Genomic DNA, 25,226 nt, shown 5'->3' on the forward strand with positions numbered 1-25,226 from the left:
ATCCCTTACAGACACAGACACCATAGCCAAAGACACGTAGGCTGGACAGAACACCATCCCTTACAGACACAGACACAGACACCATAGCCAAAGACACGTAGGCTGGACAGAACACCATCCCTTACAGACACAGACAACAAAGCCAAGGACACGTAGACTGGGCAGAATACCATCTCACGGACGCCAAAGGGTACACACAACACCACAGAACATCACATATATCAATACGGTACAATATGTGTAGTATACGGTACACATGGCAATGCTCTAGCAGACACAGACTGCCTCTGCTTGGGGTGCATCTGTCATTGGCTGTAAGCAAAGTATGGTTTCAAGAGGCCTAGAGAGGATGAAATACAGTGCAAAGTTTTGTTGCTAATTTTCAGGGACGTCTTGTCTGTGTTTAAGGTATTAGGACCTGCACTCCATTGACACATCATGGGAGCACAAATACCATTGTATCCTAGTTGCATAGATTGATGTGCATGTTTTGATCACTGGGTTGTCTGGTACAGACTCGATTATTTATAGCTAGAATATTGCCAAGTGTTGCATAAAACTAAACTCACTCATTCACTCACTCACAAATGCTAATTCAGCTGTTAGGACCACAGATACAACTACACATGGCATCACTTTTGAAAAGACAACATCCCAGGATCTGAAGATGCTATAACACAGTACCACTGGAGAAATCACTCTTTGGGCAGTCAAAATATACAAGAACTAGCATGAAATGAAAAAAATCATAAGTACAGACATGCCTTCTAAAGGAAGACAACATTGAAGATACCCCTAAACATACAGACCCAAGCAGGCATTAGATACTGGAAAGTGCATAGGACCAGCATATTCCATTGGGATAGAACAAATAGGCCAGAGCAAACAAGATACTGGGCAGACAACATTCACATACCTAATTAGTTCTGAATATCTAACAGATGGCACATGGTCACTGTCTGACCTAGAGATATGACCAATGAAGAATAGTGGAAATAGAATGATTGGTCATGATTGGGGTATTGACAGGTGTTACTTGGAAGAATTGTAAGATCTTATCCCCTGATATTCACTAAGTTCATTTAAGTTAATATGCAATGTAACCAATTAACAGGGAATGTGGCCTTAAGACAATAAACACCATTAACTCCTATATGTTTCATTAATGGTGGATGTTGTGTCATGTCTCGACTAATGGTTGTGTTATGGGTATCTCAGAACGGCTGAATTGTGTTGTGTCTCAACAAAAGACTGATGTTTGTCTTGTTTGTCTTAGAAGGGCTAATGTGTGTAGATGTGTCTCAGTGTAATATCTGCATGTTATTATCTTGCCTAGCCCAGTGTTAGGACTGATTTTATACCAAACCAGTAAAGAGGAATGATGTAAAAATAATTTAATGACACTAAAATTGAACAATACAAAAAATATATGCTTGACATGCATTCTTCAGACAACACACACACGTGATCACTGTACAAAGTCAGATCTTATCCAAGTACTAACAAGCACCTCAGGGCTTTGCTTATCTGAGTTCTAACAAGCACCTCAGGGACTCTGCTTATCAGAGTACTATCAAGCACCTCAGATTAACATCCAAGGCATCTGAGCAAGACACGTGTGATTATTTTCTCTTGGGAACAGTATCACATTGAATAATGATCCATATAATACAATCCAGCTCATCTGTCACTTGATGTAAGGTACACAAGAGTGCAGGATCTCCACCCCATGCAGCTCCCGGAGACGCTCAAGGTGTCTGAAACAGAAGCACAAGTTATACAGGGTGATTATGATGATAAATGACTGACGGCGGGAACTGGGGCAGTAGCTAATATTTCTTATTAAGAAGCAGGGAGCTTGTCATAAGAGGCAACTAACTAAAGCCCTGAAAACCCATGAGTGCAGAGAGTGTCACAAAACTAAAACAATAGCTACTCCAAACCTCCATGCTAGATACTAGATGTATGTGTCAGAATACATAACATGATATTTGCCTTAGTAACACAGGAATGAAAATAAATGTTTTGATTAGTTCCTATAACTGTTGGTGGCAACATAGAGAGTTTGAGTGCACTGCATCTCCAGTTAGGAGATAAACATCATGTGTTGGCAAATTTTCGGGTGTTATTGAGTATTTGAAGCACGGGAATGCATTGGGAACCGACGGCGTCACAATTGTTTACGAGTCAATACGCAGTGAATAGTCTTGCAGTTTCCGGGAATCTAATACCATTTGATCATGTTTTTCAAACAATCAGATTACAGAACACAGTGACTTTTGGTTTACAATGCTTATGAACTGTTTGAATTCACCAAATTCACACTTCAAGAGATGTATGTTTTTATCAAAACCTAAACACTGATTGCTAAGTGGCACTCAAAAGTACACTGTATGTATTAGTTATGCCAGTTGTAAGGTGGGAGGGAAAGTTTATCAGGAAGGTTTCTGTATATTCAGGACATCCATTAGTCCCTAAGTTAAAGACTCACTGCCATAGCATATTTGAGATTCAAGCCTGTAACAGACAGATCCTCGTTCAGTTTTGGGTCATAGGGAGTGCAGACTTAGTCCAGGGTGCCACCTGTGGCCCCTTAAATAATAGTATTATGTGACATTGAACAACAGTGCCCCTACTTTGGGTCTCCTTGAGTCAGCTTGGCTATGAGGATGGCACAGTTCTGTTGTACAGCAGACTTTTTCCCGTCTCTGGCCAGGACAAGCAGCTCCTTGATGATGTCAGTCTTTGTCAGGACCTTAGCAGCCTTTGGCACAAGAACACAGTGACTGAGACAGAGGGCTGCATTACCCACAACCACCTCATCTTCATCAATCAGGAGGTCTTTCAGTAGGCCAAGGCCTGAAACAAGAAATATCTGGCCAATGAAAGATTTCAGACAGATTGAGAATCAGTGATTACACAGAGGAACTCATGGTGGCTGAGCAGGTTAGGTGGTGTGGGTTCGAATCCCAGATGGGACTCAACTCAAAAGTACTAGAAGTAGTACTTTACTAAGAAAGTGTAATCCCAAATATAACATATGTTACGGATTGAGAATCTAAGGTTTCCAATTCCTACAGCAATAACATGGATACAGTCTAAGTAAACTTAGTCTCAGTACTTTTCGTTACACTCCACTACTGAGTCTTACAAGACTTAGTAGGAGGTCACGTCAGGTAACCTTTGAGTGACCTATGACCGTCCAGTCAAACTCGAGAAGGCCGAGTGGATTTAACCAGTCAGGCAACGGCTACTGTTTAGTGTTTGGCGGACTTACAAAATTCACTAGTCACTGAAACTGATCCCTCAATAACAGAAAATCTGCATAAAACACAGGTATTTGGCATGCAGTATATGTGTATAGGGCTTTTTGATGACATGGTTACCATTAGCTAACTGACAAGCACACTGACATCCAGATTGACAAAAACACTATTTTCAGCGACAGTACAGTCACTGTTGACATTATTGTAGCATGCTGCATGTTCATTACCTGGTAGCGATCGTATTGAAAACAGCATTCAGAATCGTTCGGGTAAAAATTTCACAAGGCATGTGCAAATGTCCACTTTTGCGATTTGGTAAGCTGTGTTCTGATTGGTCAGTCTCAAAGGTTACATGACGCACCCTCCCACTAGGTTAGGTTAGACTCAGTAGTGAACATAGATATAGCTTATAAAAATGTGTCTATAGCTCACGTTCTGATGCTCTTGTGTGTATCACATACTACTGCTAAAGTGGGTATCACACCATCTGATACTCTTGTATGTCTCATTTCCTGGTGCTTTTGTGTGTATCTGATTTCCTGGTGCTCTTGTGTGTACCTCATGTCGTGATTCTCTTGTGTATATCACACGGTCTGATGCTCTGGTGTGTCTCATGTCTCATGATTTCTTGAAGCTCTTATGAGTATCTAATGTCCTGGCACATTTGTGAATATCACACTGTGTGATGCTGTTGTGTGTATTGTACGGTCTGATGCTCATGTGTGTATCAAATTTCCCCTGGCTCTTCATGTCCTGATGCTCTTGTGTGTATCACATGGTGCTGACGTTCTTTAGTGTATCTCATGCCCTTGTGCTCTTGTATGTGTCTCATATCCTGGTGCTGTTAGGCATCTCATGTCCTCTTGTGTGTATCTCATGTCCTCTTGTGTGTATCTCATGTCCTCTTGTGTGTATCTCATGTCCTCTTGTGTGTATCTCATGTCCTGGTGATATTGTGTGTATCTCATGTCCTGGTGATATTGTCTGTATTTCATGTCCTTGTGCTTTTGCGTATCTCATGTCCTGGTGCTTTTGTGTATATCTCATGTGCTGATGTTCTTATGTGTATCATGTCCTGGTGCTACTGCATGTGTCTTATGTCCTGATGCTTTTGTATATCTCTTGTCCTTGTGTTCTTGTGTGTCTTATGCCCTGGTGCTTTTGTGTGTATCTCATGTCCTGGTGCTTGTGTGTATCATGTCCTGGTGCTCTCGCATGCATCTCCAATTGTTGTGTTCTTCTGTGTCTCATGTCCTGATGCTATTGTGTGTATCTCATGTCCTGGTGCTTGTGTGTATCATGTCCTGGTGCTCTTGTGTGCACCTCCCATCCTTGTGTTCTTCTGTGTCTCATATCCTGGTGCAATTGCATGCATGCATATGTCTTCTTGTGTATCTCATGTCCTGCTCCTGCTACCAGAATATCAAGGTTTGATGTGCCTCGCCAACCATGACTTTGTGTGTACAAATATCGGGGCTAATCTCTATATTCAGAAAAGTATGGGCAAACAGTGGAGCGATATGATCTACCTACCATTTTTTAACTACATAGAACAGAAAATACAATAGGGAAAAGTTACAAATGCAAATTATGAAGAAAAGTTTTGCCATAGTATCATACAACTTTTGTTTTGTCTGTATCCTATGTTCTACTGTGTGTCATGTCATGATGCAGAGAAAGCATCATGTTCTACTATAGTTCTAAAATGTTCTGATGTGTGTATGTCAAGATCACAATTATTATAATGTATACAGTATAGGTTGAGTGTTTAAATGTGAAGGGTGATAAGTGTGGAGTGAGGACTTGTGAGCGAGGGCAGTGATGCAAGCGTTGAGCTATTGTTCGGATCTGAGGTGTGCAGTAGGAAAGACTATTGTATGTGGCTGGGTAGTAGGCTTGGGGTCAATCATGTAGCTTGGGGGGTATATAAGGTTTGATTTGAAGATTGTGAGTTGGCAACCAGTTGGAAAGTGTATGTGTGTGAGGTTGGCTGTTTTCCCTATATATTCAGCTGGTGTGAGTATTATGATTTTGTGTTATCTTGTGATTGAATTGTTTGTATATGTATTGAAGTTTAGCTTTCACCTTATAATATGTAATATGTGCCATATTATTGCTGAAGGTTGGAATGTGAAAGAATTGTGATTTATAATGAAAGCATTTAGAATGTTCCTAAGCTAGTATGATGGGGTAATAATGATGTTCAGACAACAGTTATGTGTAAAGTACAGTGATAGTGTGGTATATTAAGTACTGTAAAACAGCCGTGTAAACACATTTTGTATGTGTAAAACCCATATGTTGTGTATGTGTAAAGATACCATGTACATAGTGTGCTTTTTGTATTCAGTGTCCGGGGTAGGTGTTACACCCCGTAAGGATGTCTCGCCGATCGTGAGAGATCGATATGCCGCCTGTGTATAGCTGAACTGACCTGGGTGTCTGGGGAGCGTGCCGTGCCCCGCCAGTAAGGCTGCACCGTTTGATCATTAGGGATCAAAGTGACATGCCAACCAAGTGTGTGAAGAGTAACACGCAGGGGAAGGACCCCTAATATACCACCGATATCATAAACTGTTTGAACCCCTACATATGGTGACAGAACAACAACATCGATTGTGATGGGAACAGTGAACCATAATAGACTGATTTGTGCTTTCAATGAATGGTTATTGTCGATTCCATCTTTAGTGTGAATAATATAAGTATATGATTTGTGCTGTATTTCTTTAAAGATATTTGTAGTGTTGTGATATTGTGAGTTGATGGGAGTGTTGGTATGACTGTATGTGTGTATATTTGAAGAGTGAAGTATGATGGGCATGCGTGAGGGTGCAGGGAAAGTGTACGAGGGTATTTTGATGAGGTGAGAATGCAGGTGTGAAGGCGAACCTAAATGGTTTATTGTAAATAAGATAGATTTAGTTAATAAATGGCATTAACTTTTAAATCTGGGGTTTGGTTTTTACTCTAGTATGTGACATTTTGGTGGCAGCGGTGGGATGTAAAATCTTCCGTCACATCGTGAGTAAAAATTGTTTGGACCATAAGTGATAATGCTGTGGACTTGAGATATATCCAGCCTTTCTCGGCTTTCAACCATGTGTTGGCTCTCGGTTGGCTCTAAGGTGTTCGAGCCCCTGCGTTAACTTGGCAGTGAATTGTGAAGTAGTGTAATTTTTTTTTTTTTTTTTTTTTTGCCAGGAAACGTAAATGATGGGTACATGGGAAGTCAGATTTTAGTGACAGTTTTGTTATTACTTGGGACTGTGGGTTTGTTTGTTACCATGGACTTACAGAAAATTGCTGATTTTGGTGAAAGTTTAGGTTACACGGGAAAGGACTTACAGTTGTTTGTGAAAGAACAGATTGACATTCAGCTGGCGAAAGAGCAGGCAGAAAGAGAAAGAGAGGAGAGAGCGAATGCACGGGAAGCTAAAAAGTTTGAACAGGAGTTGGAGAAGGCTAAGTTGGAGAGAGAGAAAGAAAGGGAGAGAATGGAGGTAGAGAAGGTCAGAATAGAAGCAGAGAAAGAGAAAGTAAGATTACAGGTGGAGTTAGAGAAAGAAAAAGCTCAAATAGAAATGAAGGAAAGAGTAGAATTGGAGAAAATAAAGAAAGAAAATAGTATGAGTGAGGTTCCAGAAAATGGTACTCCTTCTCTCTCAGGTAAGCCTAAAATGCCTAAAATGCCTCCTTTTGAAGATCAGAAAGATAACATTGATGCCTATTTGCACAGATTTGAGCGTATAGCTAGGACGCAGGCGTGGCCAGAGTCTCAGTGGGCAGCTTATCTGAGTACACTTCTGAAAGGTAAGGCGTTAGAAGTTTACTCCCGGTTAGATCAAAATGATGCTGAGAAATATGAGGAAGTGAAGGCAGCTCTGTTGAAGAGATATGATATGACTGAGGATGGATTCCATCAACGTTTCAGGACAGGTAAGATAGAAACAGGTGAGACATTTTCTCAGTTTGTGGTAAGAATCGAGAATTATTTCACCAGGTGGATAGAGTTAAGTAGCACAGAGAAGACTTTTGAGGGAGTAAAGGATCTCCTACTGAGGGAACAGATTCTTAATAGTACAGGGAGAGATTTGAGCATATTTCTGAGGGAAAGAAAGCCTAAGACAGCCATGGAAATGGCTAAACTTGCTGAACAGTTTGTTGAAGCACGTGGCACAGGATGTAGCAAGTTTCAGAATCCTTTGTATAGCAAGAGTAACAAATATGTTCACCCAGATAGAAGTAAGGAGAAAGGTTATGAGGACAGTAGAAAAGTTAAGAACACAGATGACAAAAGAGAATCTAATAAATTTGTCCCTATAAATCAAAGGAAATGTTATGCTTGTGGTGAGGTAGGTCACATGGCGTCTCGATGTTCTAAACCTCACGCAAAAGGTATGAAGGTTGCTAGTATTTGCCAAGAGGACTCTGTCGGGATGGTACAGGATGGTTACATAAATGACGATCACGGGGGTGCACGTGTGGAGGAGAATAAGATCTCAGATAATAATGTGGGAAAGGTAACTTCAGGCACAATGTGTGGGATGTGTGGAACAATGCCCATTTGTCAAGGTAAAGTGTTTGATCACACCGTGCAAGTGTTACGAGATACTGGTTGTAGTGGAGTTATTGTGAGGAAAGCTTTGGTGGATAAACAGCATCTTACCTCAGATACCCAGACGTGTGTCATGGCAGATAGTAGAGCAGTTGTAATTCCAGTAGCCTGGATTACCATTGATACTCCGTTTTACAGAGGTACTGTTAAAGCAGCGTGTCTTGAGACTCCTTTGTGTGATTTGATCTTGGGTAATATTCCTGGAGTTAGAGCCCCTGATAATCCCTTCCCAGAACTCACCGAACCAGTTTTAGCAGTAGAAACTAGAGGTCAGAAAAGAGTGAGAGAAGAAGGTAAAATCCCGATGAAAACTATGGAGTCAGTAGGTATTTCTTTGAGTAGAAATGAGTTTATGGAAATGCAGAAACAGGATGAGAGTTTGAAGAAAATGTGGAAATTGGCAGAAGAGAACAAGGTCAGAAACACTACTCAAGGTACATCTGGTTACTTCATTGATCATGGCTTGTTGTACAGAAGGCATGTTTCTGCTAAAGTCAATAACGGTAAACCAGTTGTACAAGCAGTTGTACCTACAAGTTTGAGAAAGGATGTTCTGAGAGTATCTCATGAGGCACTGATGGGTGGTCATATGGGTAGCAAGAAGACTTTGGATAGAGTGACCTCACAGTTTTACTGGCCTGGTGTACAGGGGGATGTTAGACGTTACTGCATATCCTGTGATATTTGTCAGCGTACTACACCCAAGGGGAAGGTCAGCAAAATCCCGTTAGGTACAATGCCATTGATTGAGACTCCTTTTGAGAGAGTAGCAGTGGATCTGATTGGCCCAATATACCCAGTTACAGATAGAGGCAATAGATATATTTTAACAGTTGTAGATTATGCAACTAGATATCCTGAAGCTGTAGCATTGCCTAGGATTGAGACCGAGTATGTGGCAGAAGCATTGTTGGAGATATTTTGTAGAGTTGGCGTCCCTAAGGAAATATTGACAGACATGGGTTCCCAATTTACCTCTGCGGTGATGAAAGAAGTTAGCCGCTTGTTATCATTGAAACAGTTGACCACTACACCATATCACCCCATGTGTAATGGCCTAGTTGAGCGATTCAATGGCACTTTGAAAACCATGTTGAAAAGGCTAAGTGCTGAACGTCCTCAAGATTGGGATAGGTATATACCTGCACTTCTGTTTGCTTATAGAGAGGTACCTCAAGAGAGTTTAGGATTTGCTCCTTTTGACCTATTGTATGGCAGGAAAATTAGAGGTCCAGTACAAATTTTACGTGAATTGTGGACTAAAGACATTGCAAATAATGAGGTCAGGACTACTTATGAATATGTAGTAGATCTCCAAAACAGGATTGAAGATACCATGCGTTTAGCACATCAAGAACTTAAGAAAGCTTCTGGAAGGTATCAGAAATATTACAATGCCAGGTCAAAAGATAGAAAGATGGTTCCAGGTGACAAGGTATTGGTATTGTTACCAACCAATCAGAACAAATTATTGCTACAGTGGAAAGGCCCATACATCATTGAGGAACGGTTTGGTATTGGCAATTATCGAGTGAGAGTCGGGGATAAGTTGAAAACTTACCATGCAAATTTATTAAAGAAGTACGTTGACAGGGAAATTGCTGTGAATACAATGATGTGTGATGTAAGTATTGCCAGCTTACAGTACGTAGGAGCAGGGTTAGTTGATGTTCAAGAACCAATGGACGAGGTTAGCTCAGGTTCAGAACAGTTGGATGTCATGACAATTCCTCTTACTGCTAAAGAAACATATTTGGACGTGGACATTTCTCCGGATTTGACACCAGAGCAGAAACAAGATGTGAGAGAGCTAGTTGCTGAATATCAAGATGTGCTCACAGATTTACCTGGTAGGACAGACTCTATAGAATACAAAATCAAGTTAACTTCTACTGAACCAATCAGGTCCAAGCCCTACCCTTTGCCCCATCATATGCGGGAGGTGGTTGCTAGAGAAGTAGAATCCATGTTAAGTATGGATGTGATAGAACCATCAGAGTCTCCTTATGCTGCTCCAGTAGTATTAATCAAAAAGTCTGACGAGAGTTACCGTTTCTGTACAGATTTCAGAAGGTTAAATCAGATATCAGTATTTGATCCGGAACCTATTCCATTGGCTGAGGCTGTATTCAGCAAGTTGAGTAAGTGCAAATATCTGACCAAAATTGATATTAGTAAAGCTTATTGGCAAATTCCCATGGAGGAAGGGAGCAAAAAGTACACTGCTTTTATCACCCCTGATGGGCTGTATCAATGGAAGGTTATGCCATTTGGGGTTGTGAATGCTCCAGCAGTTTTTTCGCGGTTGATGAGAAAAGTCCTGAAAGATATTCCCAATGTTGATAATTATATTGATGACATCATAGAAGGAACAGAGGACTGGGAGAATCACAAACATAGTCTCAGAATGGTGTTTGATCATCTCAGGCAGCATCATTTGACAGCGCGCCCTTCCAAGGTAAAGATAGGGTATACACATTTGGAATTCCTAGGTCACACTGTTGGGGAAGGTCAGTTAGCTCCAAAGCCACACAATTTAGACAAGATTCTGAATCTGGCCCGACCAGAGACGAAGAAACAGGTAAGAGCCCTGATAGGACTTACTGGTTATTATAGGAAGTTCATTCCTAACTTTGCAGCAATTGCAGCACCACTCACTGATTTGACAAAAAAAGGTAAGTCAAACAAAGTTGAATGGACCGAATCTCAAGAGAATGCTTTTCAGTCACTGAAGAAGTATTTGTCAACTTTTCCAATTTTACGGCTTCCAGATTTGCACAAACCATTCTTAGTACGCACAGATGCTTCTGATGTAGGGATAGGTGGAATATTGTTGCAGGAGCATGAGAATGAGAAATTTCCCATAATGTTTGTGAGTAGAAAGCTACTGAAGAGAGAGAAAGCTTACTCCACTATTGAGAAAGAGTGTTTAGCAATAGTGTGGGCAGTACAAAAGTTGACGAGATATTTGTATGGGAGGGAGTTTGTTTTAGAAACTGATCATCAGCCTCTTGTATGGATGAGTAAAGCTAAGCTGACGAACGGGCGAGTCATGAGGTGGGCCTTAGCTTTGCAACCATACCGATTCCTGATACGTGCGGTGAAAGGTTCTGAGAATGTTGGTGCTGACATGCTGAGTCGATGTCCACCATAAGCGATTTATGCCTTATGAATTATGTTCACAAATGTACACTCTGTGATGTAGAGGCAGGCAACTGTACATAGTTCATGTGATCTTGTGAGTGGTATAACTGTTTCCTAAACAGTTATCTAAGGGGGGAGGTATTGTCAAGATCACAATTATTATAATGTATACAGTATAGGTTGAGTGTTTAAATGTGAAGGGTGATAAGTGTGGAGTGAGGACTTGTGAGCGAGGGCAGTGATGCAAGCGTTGAGCTATTGTTCGGATCTGAGGTGTGCAGTAGGAAAGACTATTGTATGTGGCTGGGTAGTAGGCTTGGGGTCAATCATGTAGCTTGGGGGGTATATAAGGTTTGATTTGAAGATTGTGAGTTGGCAACCAGTTGGAAAGTGTATGTGTGTGAGGTTGGCTGTTTTCCCTATATATTCAGCTGGTGTGAGTATTATGATTTTGTGTTATCTTGTGATTGAATTGTTTGTATATGTATTGAAGTTTAGCTTTCACCTTATAATATGTAATATGTGCCATATTATTGCTGAAGGTTGGAATGTGAAAGAATTGTGATTTATAATGAAAGCATTTAGAATGTTCCTAAGCTAGTATGATGGGGTAATAATGATGTTCAGACAACAGTTATGTGTAAAGTACAGTGATAGTGTGGTATATTAAGTACTGTAAAACAGCCGTGTAAACACATTTTGTATGTGTAAAACCCATATGTTGTGTATGTGTAAAGATACCATGTACATAGTGTGCTTTTTGTATTCAGTGTCCGGGGTAGGTGTTACACCCCGTAAGGATGTCTCGCCGATCGTGAGAGATCGATATGCCGCCTGTGTATAGCTGAACTGACCTGGGTGTCTGGGGAGCGTGCCGTGCCCCGCCAGTAAGGCTGCACCGTTTGATCATTAGGGATCAAAGTGACATGCCAACCAAGTGTGTGAAGAGTAACACGCAGGGGAAGGACCCCTAATATACCACCGATATCATAAACTGTTTGAACCCCTACATATGGTGACAGAACAACAACATCGATTGTGATGGGAACAGTGAACCATAATAGACTGATTTGTGCTTTCAATGAATGGTTATTGTCGATTCCATCTTTAGTGTGAATAATATAAGTATATGATTTGTGCTGTATTTCTTTAAAGATATTTGTAGTGTTGTGATATTGTGAGTTGATGGGAGTGTTGGTATGACTGTATGTGTGTATATTTGAAGAGTGAAGTATGATGGGCATGCGTGAGGGTGCAGGGAAAGTGTACGAGGGTATTTTGATGAGGTGAGAATGCAGGTGTGAAGGCGAACCTAAATGGTTTATTGTAAATAAGATAGATTTAGTTAATAAATGGCATTAACTTTTAAATCTGGGGTTTGGTTTTTACTCTAGTATGTGACAGTGTATAATATCATATTCTGCTCTGATGGTTACATCATGTGATGTGTATAACACAATGTTTTAAAGTGTATATCATCATGTACTGTCATTACTATAACATCATATTCTGCTGCGCTATGATTATTTTCTGTACAAGTGAGGTCAACTTTTACAGAAAATGATTGTTGTTCCTCACCTTTCTTATTGACAACATATCGACGAGCAGAGTCATCTGATTGAGTACATGCTGTCAGACATTTCAATGCAGATTTCCTATCCGTCTTGGTATGGCCCTAGAATAGAAACATCCATAAACTACATTGTTTTTAATAATAAAATTTTATACGGTCATCAGGGATTTGCCTTGAGTCCTGTATTTGAAGGTCCCTGGGACTTACTCTTAAGTTTCAGGGGGCATACTCAGTGGGGGTCCCAGACACTTAAACATATTCATTAATACTATGTTGTAATACTGTTACTGTTATTGTATTGTGTATCATGACGTGTCCAGTGTAATGCATTCTTACCACTTCGAAAAATAATACGAATAAACTCCTTTTCAGTGTAATGGTGCAAATTACTGAATGACAAATATATATATGTATCTTAGTTTACATTTAAAATTCATTTGATCAAAACAGTTACGTTTGTAACGGTTATTTAAATTGAACAAAACTGCGAATAATAGAATATAGAAATATGTGACCAGTGTAAGGCATTCTTACTAAATTAAAAAAATACAAAATGTATAATTACACAAAATTTAACATCTCAGCACCTCTTAAGACAAAGAAGTATGAGCATATTAGTCAAAAAAGAAAATATATTTAAAACTGGTGGTTGCGAAAACATGCACATCCGCCGGTGAACTACCACTTAGAACCTAGCAACATCGTTGGCTTTCTGCAATGACATGGCTGGTAGGGATGAAACATCAGTGAACGTTTTGGAAAATGTCATCTCTCAGTTAATGGTACATATGCTCATAATTCTACAATCAACAGACGTGCACTGCCATCACCAATGTCAATTTTGTGATGTCGGTTTTTGGGGAGTCATTAATCCAGCCAATTTAGAACATCAGAATTCCATATTAGTTCAATGGGGGAAACAGGATAAGTGAGTAAGATATTAAGCCTACCTGTATCTGCTGAAGGAACAACTCCGTTCCCCCATTCTGACACACCCACTCTACTGCTGGTGCCGCATGGGGTAAGATGTGGCTCAGAACTCCCAGACCCCGCTCCAGGATCATGACACACACCAACTCTGTCCGACACAACTCAACACAATGCTGGCACAAAACACAGGCAAACTCAGCAAGATTTGGACTAGTGTTGGCTGTCAGGTGAAGAAACAAACCAAGCACCTCGCTGACAATATCCCGGTGGACAGAGTCTGTCCTAGACCTTGCCAGATGATGGGTCTGAGAAAATATAGAAAAATGAGTAAATGACTTGTATGCAAAATGCATCATATAAACATGGTGACAGTAAGAATAACACTCCATTTACTCTTCTACCTATCACTTTATCAGGGATGAAACAGACTGGTACATGGTATACAATGAGAAAGGGCTGCCTATCATATATCATCAACTGTACAAAGTAGAAATAGGTCTATTGATGAAGTGTCCTCACCAGCAGGTGAAGGCTGTCCTCCCACAGACGTGTACAAGCAGCCATCTTGGTTCTGATGGCCCTGTTACTGGCAATGTTGATCATGCAGGTCACAGCACTGGCCAGAACAGCCGCCTCACATGAACTGCAGTGCTGAAACACAAGTATCCATCATACTTCACATTCAGTCTCCAGTGTTATGTGGCAGCGGAGATTGTTGTTGGATCACTACAAGGGACTGTCAGCAGCAGTAAATGACTGAGGCACTCATAAAATATTGCTGCAGAGATTGTGAGTGGAGTGTGATTTAGTGTTACCTCCCTTCATTGTTGGCGTGTTCATTTACAAGCAAATAATGTATGACAGCTCTTTACATAATCATTTCAAACATGACTCACCAATTTGACATACATCCCTACAGATTCACGTCTGAATCATCCAGTATGCACTTTTCTCATTTTCTTTGTAAGAAAAAGCAGTCTAAATACTTACTTGTATGATCATAGAGCTTACTGTAATGTATAATGAACAGCTGAGTTAATGTATGTACTGAACCCAAATTTGTAAATCCTCCAAAATGCAGAGTTTACTAATCACATAGGATCCAACAAGGAATAATAAAACATCCCCAAATCTGTGATTGTCTACTGAGGAAATGTAACTATGAATGCATTATTTGAACCAAGCTCCTCTGCTCAACTTACCACCAGATTATGGAAGGCAGGGAAGATATCAGAGTCCATCTTGGCTTGTATCTTACTGCAGAACCTGTATATGACAAGGATATGTTGAACTCTTGTCAAATAACTGCTATTCCAAACCTGTTATGAATTTTGGAAATACCTACATTACTCAAGACATTTAAACAGATCAGTATCAGAAAGAAGGAATGATACCTGTTACAGAAACATGTGTCCTGTGTGTAATGGATTATAAGTGAACCCAGTAACACCCACTGGTACCTGTGACACCCAGCAATACCCTGAGACACCAAGTCACACACTGTAATACCTAGACTCACTTCAATAATCTGTGACAACCTGCAGTATGCTGTGACATGCAAGCACAACAAGCACATCTGTGCAATACCCAGAGCCTCCCTGTAGTACCACCCAGTGACATCTTGCTATACCTCTGCAACACCCACTAATGCCTGTTATATCCAGTGATACCCTTTTATATCCAGTAATGCCCTGTTATATCCAATAATGCTGTTTTATCTAGTCATACACTGTTATATCAGGTGATAACTTTTATATCCAGTAATGCTATTATATCTGGTAATGCCCTGTTATATCTAGTGATACCCTGTTATATACAATAATGCTGTTGTATTCAGTGATACCCTTATATACAATAATGCTGTTGTATCCAGTAATGCCATGTTATATCAAGTGACAGCCTATAATCCCTGTGATAGACAGTGACACCCTGTGATATCCACAGAAGTCCATGACACCCAGCACTGCCATATGACATGATGTAACATCCACTGACACATACGTTTTGTCCAGAGCCATGTTGTTGAGGCAGGCAGCAGATTTCACAGCCAACACACCTGACTTCTGCATCAGATTGAACAAGCGTACAAGCAACCTGGAAGACAAGATAGGATTATGTCACAGCTGTCTCTTGAAAAAGTCTGGCGGAACATCACTTGTCAGTACAAATATGGAAAGAGACTGTACTTCACACTCCAGGGATTCATCTCGGATTCCAAGCTAACCATGCTTGTCACGTCACTTGTAGACTTTGGTGTAGAATGCTAATCTCTGAGCAGATGAAAACCAGTCCCTGTACACTGTCATGTCGTGATGTGAAGGAAATGGGCAGCATAAACAGTATGAAGCAGTCTATCTATGCAGTAAGGGAATGTTTCTATGAGTTCAGGTTAAAGAAGGAATCTCAACAACAGAAGTATTAGGCCCTCTGTATTCAACCTGGGCTGTTTGAGCAACTCCATGTTTCTCCTAGCACTGTCAATTTGGATGTCTAATGCCAGTAATGAATGTTAATGAGAAAGTTTGGTTAATTGCTGCTTTGAACAGCATGTCAGCCTCGAACAAATCAAAATTGTCCACCTGGGCCCCCACTGTAGGTCCCAGGAATTGACAGACATAGGATTACATAATTTACAATGGGGATATATCATCCAACTGTGACATACCATTATACATCCATTTATTAGCAACAAATGTGTTGTATTCACTGGCTGTGCTCAGTTGTTTGGATAGATCCTGGTTAGGCTTACAGAACAATATTTCTCGTTCACAGTGCCATTAGAGTTTAACATGTTTAACATGGGAGATAAGGCCCTAACATTCAACAGTCCTGTCAAACAAAAAACATTAGTACTGTGCTGGTATCATATTGCATAGCCCTGAAAAGTGGCCATGACCTGTCTGACAAGGGAGACAACTCCACACAGCCCACTGCACCACTGCAGACAAATAGGTCACATTACTAGTTGAACCAGAGTCCATATAATAATAACACTAATAATATTATATATCATATCGTCTCTTGTTCAACAGAAACCAGTCTAACAACACAAAAATCACCCATGACCACATCCTGTTCACTATCAAATATTTTGTTCACGTTTCTTGTCTTAATAAATGAGAAAAATATCATTCATGTGATCATCTATAAGTATTCAAAAATTCAAAGTTTTGGATGACATTAACATGTAACTTCATAGACCTCCATTATACACACTGTGAAGAAGAAAACAAACACTTGTTTGGAGGTAAATTCACTGAGGTGAAAGATATCACACAGCCCAACACTGACCTATAATACCATAAACACCACAGACACCATGATCATGGCATGTCTCAAGGGAGTACCAGACGTGAGAATAATAAGCAAAGAGAATAGATATCTATATCATGCATAAAGAAGAAATGTGTCATTCGACTGAATAAAAAAAGAACATTAGAGATAAATACAAAATGAGGGCAGCTTGGGATGGAGGGTGATTTGGAACACTCAGATGGTGAAGGGAATACAAAGCACTGCACATGCATGGCAGGCGTGAGAAATTAAAAGCATGTGCATGCGTGGTACTACAACAAGTACTCTTCACAATTACCTGGACAGGTCAAACTTGGTGAGTATGATGCGTCGACCAACACTGGTCATGGACACAGTGAACAGTAGATTAACATATGAAGCCTTCAGCATTCGAGCTTTACCTTTCAGCTTAACATCCAGCAGCTGTGATATTTGATCTGCCATATTTGGTAGATCAAAAAGTTTTTCTTGATTTACCTCTGAAAACATGCAAAAAAAACATTTATCATATGCAATTTCAAAGATAGTTATAAAACATTACAAATCTTACATCAATTTATGTTTTGGATTAGATTATAAGAGATGCACATCTGACAGTGTGGACAAAGGAATGTAATATTGTCTGATTGATCCAAAATCAGCAATAATGGAGGTACATGATGACAGTCTGTTCAGGAACAAATACTAAACAGTCCATGTGCTGGCATCACGTGTTAATCTGCACATTTAAGAATAGGCTGACACATCCTTTTAGAGGCATCTTATGACAAAGTATGGTTTTCTGAAGATCCCTGATCTTCATACAAGTGTACAGTATTAAATTACATCATTAGTTACCTGGGCATGCAAAGGGTGACAAAGACTTGGTGAAATCAATTAACACAGGTATGCATTAACTAGCTATAGATCTCAGTTTAGATTTTCAGCTCACAGTTACCATATCGTGACTGAGATATGCAACACTGACAACGGAATGACAAATTACACATTTGTTATGAAGCGTATGTTGCGTATCTCACCATTGTCTGAGCAGACATGAGTCAACATGTCAATACCTGCCACCAACATGTCTCTTTCATCTTTAGACAGACTTACAGGACAGGCACACAAGCACCTGTAATAAGCAACAGACACAGGTTATTCATTAAGATTTTGGGGATGAACAAACTCCAGCTCTCATCTCCAGAGAGACTAGAGAGCATGGAGACAAGCACTGGTAATACCAGTCACAGAAAATTCTTTAAGACACAGGATTGAACACATGCTGGTCTGGCAGGATCATGTACGTAAAACAAATTGAAACTCATATATTATCCAGTAATGTAGTTTGGTCTATACTTAGACTTTTACAGATATTATTTAAATTGTCAATCCACAGAGTTATGGACATAAAGATAAAGTAAACATTCTAGACATGTATTTCACCTATACAAAACTAACAAGTGAAACATCTAGTATAAACCAGACAATCAAGCGATCAGGGTATGTGACACACATTCAACTAAGTCAACGAGATTGACCTTTCAATCCATTTGGTCATTTCGTAAGCCAAGCACAGTTCGCTAAGGACCTGTTCTATATGCAACATGTTACATCAATATGGAATGTCAGTCTCTGTTTGCTACAATCTTTTTGTGTATTTTCAGATTATGCATACTTGAGACAAAGATTAGAGGTGGTAGAAACAAGCCGAAGTAAATAAGTGAGGATCTCATACATGCTGTACCAGGGTTTTTTCAATAACAACTACGTTTCAATGATAACTTGTCATCTGCCACTCAACTCATCGTCACAAGTTTTTACTGCATTAAGGCCTAGTCACAGATATTTACCTAGTATGAATGACAAAATATCTGCTGACATAGCAACAGAATCATCTGTCCTTAAATATATGGCCTTCCCTCAAACAGTGCGTTATTTCTATGCCTCAAACTGATAACCTGTCCTCAATATTTCAACCTTCTTTCATCCAAACCCAACCAGCAAAATGCCAAAAGATGATTTACAAGACATGACCTCTTACCTTGAAAACACTGGATGATCTTGTGGTAAAGTGAGGCCCCCATGTGTTCTGAAGAGTGTTTTGTCCTCAGCTGCAGAAAAGATGCATGTATCCAATACAAAGTCCCACAATTGATCAGTAACAAACTTTTATGTTTCATCAAACGAGGGAGCACTGACAATATTGTTTTTGTCCCTTATCCAATACTGCTGTAACTGAGACAGCTAGATATAGTAAATGCATGAGTGCATTCCAGCAATGTAACAGCAAGTGTTCTTAAAGATACTCTACCCACATGGAAAATCAAACCAGGATCTTAATTGTGACCAACAACTGCTTTAACTACTGTCCCAATATCGTATACCAAGAACTTTTGAGGCATCTCATTTTCGAGGTATTCAAGGGTAGTAACGCAATCTTGAAAATATTATATCCATGCATTTTTCCTAACTTCATAAAACCTCTGCGTTAGATTTCCTATCAAGAAGAATTTCAACTGCCAACTGCCAACCACTGAGCTCCTGACATGCACATTCTCATTCAACTCTGTATTGCCCCTATACAACTAATCTAAACGTTCAGTGACCCTCCACAGGCTGAATGAAAAAAGCAACAGAAATGCAGTGTCAAGACTATTTCATTGTAATTATTGGTCCAGATTAACATGCATTACAAAAAAGTAGGTAATTCAATCAGTGTCTTACATATGAAGTCAAACAATCTGCCAATACACTTGATGTCACTCTCTGACCAAACATACTGCATCAGCGATAGTTAGTTGTTCAGAAAATAATATTGTCAGAGAACAACTGGCGTCATGTTTGAACTCTGCCAACCGAGTGTTTCATGGGTCATTTATAACAACAAAGGATCAAACGTTTGTTTTCATTACTACTATTGCTGCCTAGCTATAACAGTCTGACAGCAGTTATAACTGGCTACTCAGTGAGAATTGGATCGGCGAGTGGTGTTTCTGGCCAGTTTCTTCTCACCTAAGAATTAAATTTGTCTAAAATATTCATATACTTTAGGTCCCCAAACCTCAAAATTTAAATCACCTCAAAAGCTATGGGGGTCTCAAACCTTGACATTTTAGTACCTTCAAACTTTCCCAGTATACAGTAACTCAAAGTCTTATCGCACATGATCAGAAAGGAAATAGCACTCCATATAGTGTAATAGCCCTGGGTCTAACAGGCTGAATGGTAGGTAAATAATTATATAATAACATACAGATAAAAGGGAAGGGTCATGATAGAATTCTCCTGATAAATGAACACTGGCGAAAGAGAAGTGTTCATTGTGCTGTTACATGGATTCTAACAGAACCCAACTATGGATCAGTCTGTCTGACCAGAGAGAGATGAAACAATACAACTGACTCACTACTGGTGATGAAACTATACAAGTGACTCATCATTGGCGATGAAACAATACAACTGACTAAATACCGGTGATGAAACAATACAAGTGACTCACTGATGGTGATGAAACGATACTGATGACTCACTGTTGGTGATGAAACAATACAAGTGACTGATCATGACTACTAGCGATCAAACAATACAACTGACTCACTACAGCTGATGAAACAATACAAGTGACTCTCTGCTAGTGATGAAACTATACAATTAACCCCTGCTGGTGATGAAACTATACAACTGACTCACTGCTGGTGATGAGACTGGAGAGGACACGGAATCCTCCACTATAGAATAGGGGAAGTTGGTCTGGTTTGTTAACTTTAGTTAAGGTCTCAACCAAGCCCCTGACACTGCTGTCTCCTGACTCAAACAAATCCTGTGCTGTCTGCTCCTCCTTGGCCGTCTGCTCAGCTCTGTCCACTTCTGACAGGTACTCTGACATGGAGGAAACATTACCAATGTAAATTACATAAATACAATGACTCCCCTAACAAGTCCAAATAAACTATTGGCCCAAGGCCACTTAATTCCTCCAAAATGTCATGTATGAAACCATTCAAAGCAGAAAAAAGCATTTGGAAGAATAATTTGCAATTTTGGAGCCACTTATAAAGATGCTTCCACTTGTAAAATGTTACATGAAACCAACAGAAACAGAAGCATATTTTGTTGCTACGGACATCAAGGGTAGCTAATGCTAGATGAGCCAATGTACTGCAGAATCTAAATAATATCACAATGTTCACAAGATATATTACAGGTACATATATCAGTTCACTGTTAATCGCACAGCCCTAGTCTCATAACAACATTTACACAGGCAGCTGTAGAACAGCTAGACAAAAACGCCTACCTTTAATAATGCTTTCCTTCTTTGGATCCTGCTGCAAGGCCTGATTGTATAAGTCTCGAGCCTTGGCATACTCTTGAAGACCGAGGTGGGCCCGGCCAGCATGGATGTAGGCCTTCAGACATGCTGGGGACACCTGTCAATGCATAACCATAGGACATCAGTTTACAGAACTGTAAAACTTGCCTCTTACCTGACCTTTATTGTTGAGGACATTACCTTTAATATTTGGGATAAGGGTATTAAACAGCATGGCTGTTACTTCTTTTCATTTCAAGAGACTTCAAGAAGGCCTTCGTGGCAATTTTATTAAAGTGTATCCTGTAGTACACATCAGGGTACCATGACACACAACCACATCATGGTACCATGACACACAACCACATCAGGGTACCATAACACATTACCACATCAGGGTACTATGACACACAACCACATCAGGGTACCATGACACACAACCACATCAGAGTACTATGACACACAACCACATCAGAGTACTATGACACACAACCACATCAGGGTACCATGACACACAACCACATCAGGGTACCATGACACACAACCACATCAGGGTACCATGACACACAACCACATCAGGGTACCATAACACATTACCACATCAGGGTAGCAACACACATTACCACATCAGGGTACTATGACACACAACCACATCAGAGTACTATGACACACAACCACATCAGGGTACCATGACACACAACCACATCAGGGTACTATGACACACAACCACATCAGGGTGCCTCAATAGATCAAGAGATCAGGATACCATGATATACAACCATATCTGGTGAAGATAATCATACATACTCTGAGAGCCCAGTCACAATCTGTAATGGCTTCCTTGTATCGACCCAGTTTGATATAGGTTTGAGCACGGTTAGTGTATAATGCAGTGCTGTCCCGCACTTTGTCTATTGCCTGAAAAAAATGGATACAAGGATTAAAGGTGAACAATAAGATATTCTTGTTTGATTACTCAGGTGGTTTGTCCATATCACTTAAGCAATCCTACAGAGCTCAAACTGTATCATATGAATGAAGCTAGTGCTCCAGCGTGTATATTAAATGTAGTTAACTGCCTTCTAAACCAAACAATTTAACAAAATTCTTAACAAAAGATTCATTGGACAAAAGTCCATCCAATCCATCCAAGAAACTGCACGTTCCACATATCACACACATGTTCCTTGTTTTACACTTCAGTCATCAATATGCAGACTAATATAAGGGTAACACTATTTTCAGGTCATTATCATTTGCAGAAGCCCGAGGTCTTTCATTAACTGCCCGACAAAGGAGGTCAGTTGAAAAGACCGAGGGCTTCTGCAAATGATAATGCCCTGAAAAATAGTGTTACCATTATTATAGCTAAAATGAATAGAATTTTTAATAAAATAAGAATAAAAACAGCGGCATCAGTTTAGAATAATTTACTGACAACAACAAAACGACGGAGGTCACTGACACACGTCATAGAACAACACAGATAACAGCACTATTGAGAGTGATGGCATTCGACCTTGACCTTTGCTCATACTACCAGCAGCCATTGTTTTCAGTGATCAACAACGTAAGACTTCAAGTCGATATTTTCATTGCTGTATGTTGTCATTTATGGTACAATTGTTGTGGTTGGCACAGGCAGGAAAGTGCATAATGGCACAGGCACATGTGACGAATGTAAGCCAGATATATGGTCAATAATGAACCCAAGTTCAATCAAGCCGTAGGTGATTGAACTTCAACAGCTGAGCTACTTATGACGTCACCTAACAACAGGTTTGATAATGGTCCATCGTCAAGCATTCTGCGGGCATTATCAAGTTACAGTCGCCCGCTCATTTCTGATAACGCGCAGTCGTTTTAATGATAATTCTATCCATTTTAGCTATAAATGACAGCAACATATAGTGTGTCTGGTCAGTTAGTGTTGGACAGCAAGGTCATGACGCTGAATGTGATGGCACTGACCACCCAGTTTACATGTCCGTTGTCAGATGACAAAGGATTGGCAGTGACATATCTAAGCAGGGTCAGACAGACACCTTTCACCTTATCTACACAGAAACATTTTGAAGCAGAATTTGGAGAAATGATTCAGAACAATTAGATATTTTGTGATCCCTCCTTTTACCTGTGAGTACAATTCCAGTGCCTTGTCATAGCTGCCTGCCTTGAACTCAGCATTCCCTTTCTCCTTTATTGCCAGAGCCTCCTTCTCTCTCACTTTCCGTCTCTCTGCTCTCTCCTTGGCGTCAGCTTCCATGGCTGCCATGAAAGCCTCTGTAACACAACATTATTGTAGTCTCATTCACTTTTGCTGCAAGCACTAGTTGTCATGTTTTGAAAAGGAATTCATTCATTCTTTGTTTACTCTATGCAATGCCATATCTTCATCCCACTTCTGGTCTAAGATCCTATTTCTCCACTACACACAAAGAATGACTTCAGATATGTAGTTGAAACACTCCTAATAGTCCTGTAAACTTGAGCTAAAAATGGTTACAAAGTATCAGGTCCCTGTCAGGTCACTTTACTGCCCACAACACCTACCCTGATTCATGCCAGATTCAACACTTGGGCCTGTAATTCCCTCTTCATCTGGGCTAGCCTTACTGATGACTGTTCGACTAAATCCTGTAATCAAAATAAAGATGGTGACTGGATGCTATTACAAGCTGCAATCAGCAATATTTACAAATACAGCAATTCACATTGTTAGTAAGACTGACATGTAATCAATCAAGTCATTGAGTCTGATGCCCCAAACCATTTGCTGACCACTTATCACCGGTTGGTGGGGACATATCCTAAGCTTGACCCAACACGAGGACAATTCTGTGTTGATATCAGACATACATATGTTCAAATCAGTTCCACGTTTCATACAATATCTGTACTAAACATCCAAAGGTATCAGTAGTAAATGGCTGATTGGAGATTTAATTCACCTTAACTAACCTACTACAATGGGACTGTAAGATGTTCCTGTAGAGAAGGGCACTGTATCGATTGAAAGCTCTGATTATATACATGTTGAGTGGAAGCTATTTTGCCAGCAGGACATTTTTGTGAATTGATATCAACCAAATGATGAATTGATATACATGGTTGATTGCTGACCTGTTTTTGTGTGGATTTCATCTCCATCATGAGCATCAGTGGAGCCACCATCTGTTTTCCCAGGCTGGTGTCTTGCAATAAGTTGGTCAGCTTTCTGCATGGACTTCTTGATGACATCCTGGTCATTTGAGTTCAAACCTTTCACAAGCGAATCTGTGCAGATGAAATATATACTTCATTATTTTGCTGGATATTTTAAAAAAAATACAAACTTATGTTCGGTGTTAGCATTTCTTTTGCAGGACTGATTATATACCTAATATCAGACCTTTGTTATGATGAGTAGTCAGTTTCAAAATGATCAGAAAAAACATTCATCAGTACACATAAGAAATTATATACCTGCACCTCTGAAAGTAATTGTTAATATACTACCATCCATAAAACTGTTAGATGACTTAAAACTAATGTGTTGGTCTATGTAGATGAATTCTGAACCATGTAAACAAACTCTAAGCATCGTTAGACATGCCAGACCTGTGGCTATGATGCAAAGGTACAGCATATGTTGAGAACTCTAAGGCTGTATATATTGATCCACGCGGTCAACTGCATTGTTGCCAACCCTGGACAGTATTCACCAAACGCGTGTCAAGAGACAAGCACGATTCTCGACATGTCATGTTTCTTCTCGAGTTTTTTAAAAATTCAAAGGATATCCTGGAACACACATACAATATGAACCGTAAGAAGCATGTTTCTATTTCGTCTGATCGTTCCAATATGGATCGTAATTACCTATTTCATCTACTTTGCTGAGGAAATCATCGATACATTTCTTGTCGTTCGCCATCTTGTTTGTTGATAGTAACCCAAACTCCTCACAGTGAGACCGTTCGTGGAGCTCCCTACACAAGGGACCAGTAATTATGACATTCCAATAATGAAGAAGAAATGGTACAGTATAGACAGGAAAATATCATGTTGCACAAATATAGATTTATACTTATATTAATAATCCTCGAGGTGAATAATTTGACAAAT

General features: G+C 39.9%; 2 protein-coding genes across 2 annotated transcripts; one reads left to right on the top strand and one right to left on the bottom strand.

Annotated features, from left to right (window-relative positions):
- Positions 1–1,379: 1,379 nt before the first annotated feature.
- On the bottom strand, positions 1,380–25,064 carry LOC137286900 (tetratricopeptide repeat protein 12-like). The gene is made up of 17 exons (XM_067818923.1): positions 24,981–25,064; positions 24,243–24,395; positions 23,673–23,756; positions 23,254–23,402; positions 21,927–22,037; positions 21,105–21,237; positions 20,498–20,686; positions 18,849–18,918; positions 17,845–17,939; positions 17,124–17,304; positions 15,533–15,625; positions 14,734–14,797; positions 14,051–14,182; positions 13,552–13,836; positions 12,607–12,703; positions 2,637–2,859; positions 1,380–1,757 (listed from the first exon to the last, which is right to left on the bottom strand). The coding sequence occupies exons 1-17, from the start codon at positions 25,033–25,035 to the stop codon at positions 1,688–1,690; spliced, it is 2,184 nt and encodes a 727-aa protein (XP_067675024.1). The 5' UTR covers positions 25,036–25,064; the 3' UTR covers positions 1,380–1,687.
- LOC137257955 (uncharacterized) lies at positions 6,439–11,872 on the top strand. The gene is made up of 2 exons (XM_067795477.1): positions 6,439–10,559; positions 11,799–11,872. Exons 1-2 carry the CDS (start codon positions 6,491–6,493, stop codon positions 11,870–11,872), a joined length of 4,143 nt encoding a protein of 1,380 aa, XP_067651578.1. The 5' UTR covers positions 6,439–6,490.
- Positions 25,065–25,226: the final 162 nt, after the last annotated feature.

The sequence above is a fragment of the Haliotis asinina genome, chromosome 1 (assembly GCF_037392515.1).
Source record: "Haliotis asinina isolate JCU_RB_2024 chromosome 1, JCU_Hal_asi_v2, whole genome shotgun sequence".
NCBI classification, from domain to species: Eukaryota; Metazoa; Mollusca; class Gastropoda; order Lepetellida; family Haliotidae; genus Haliotis; species Haliotis asinina.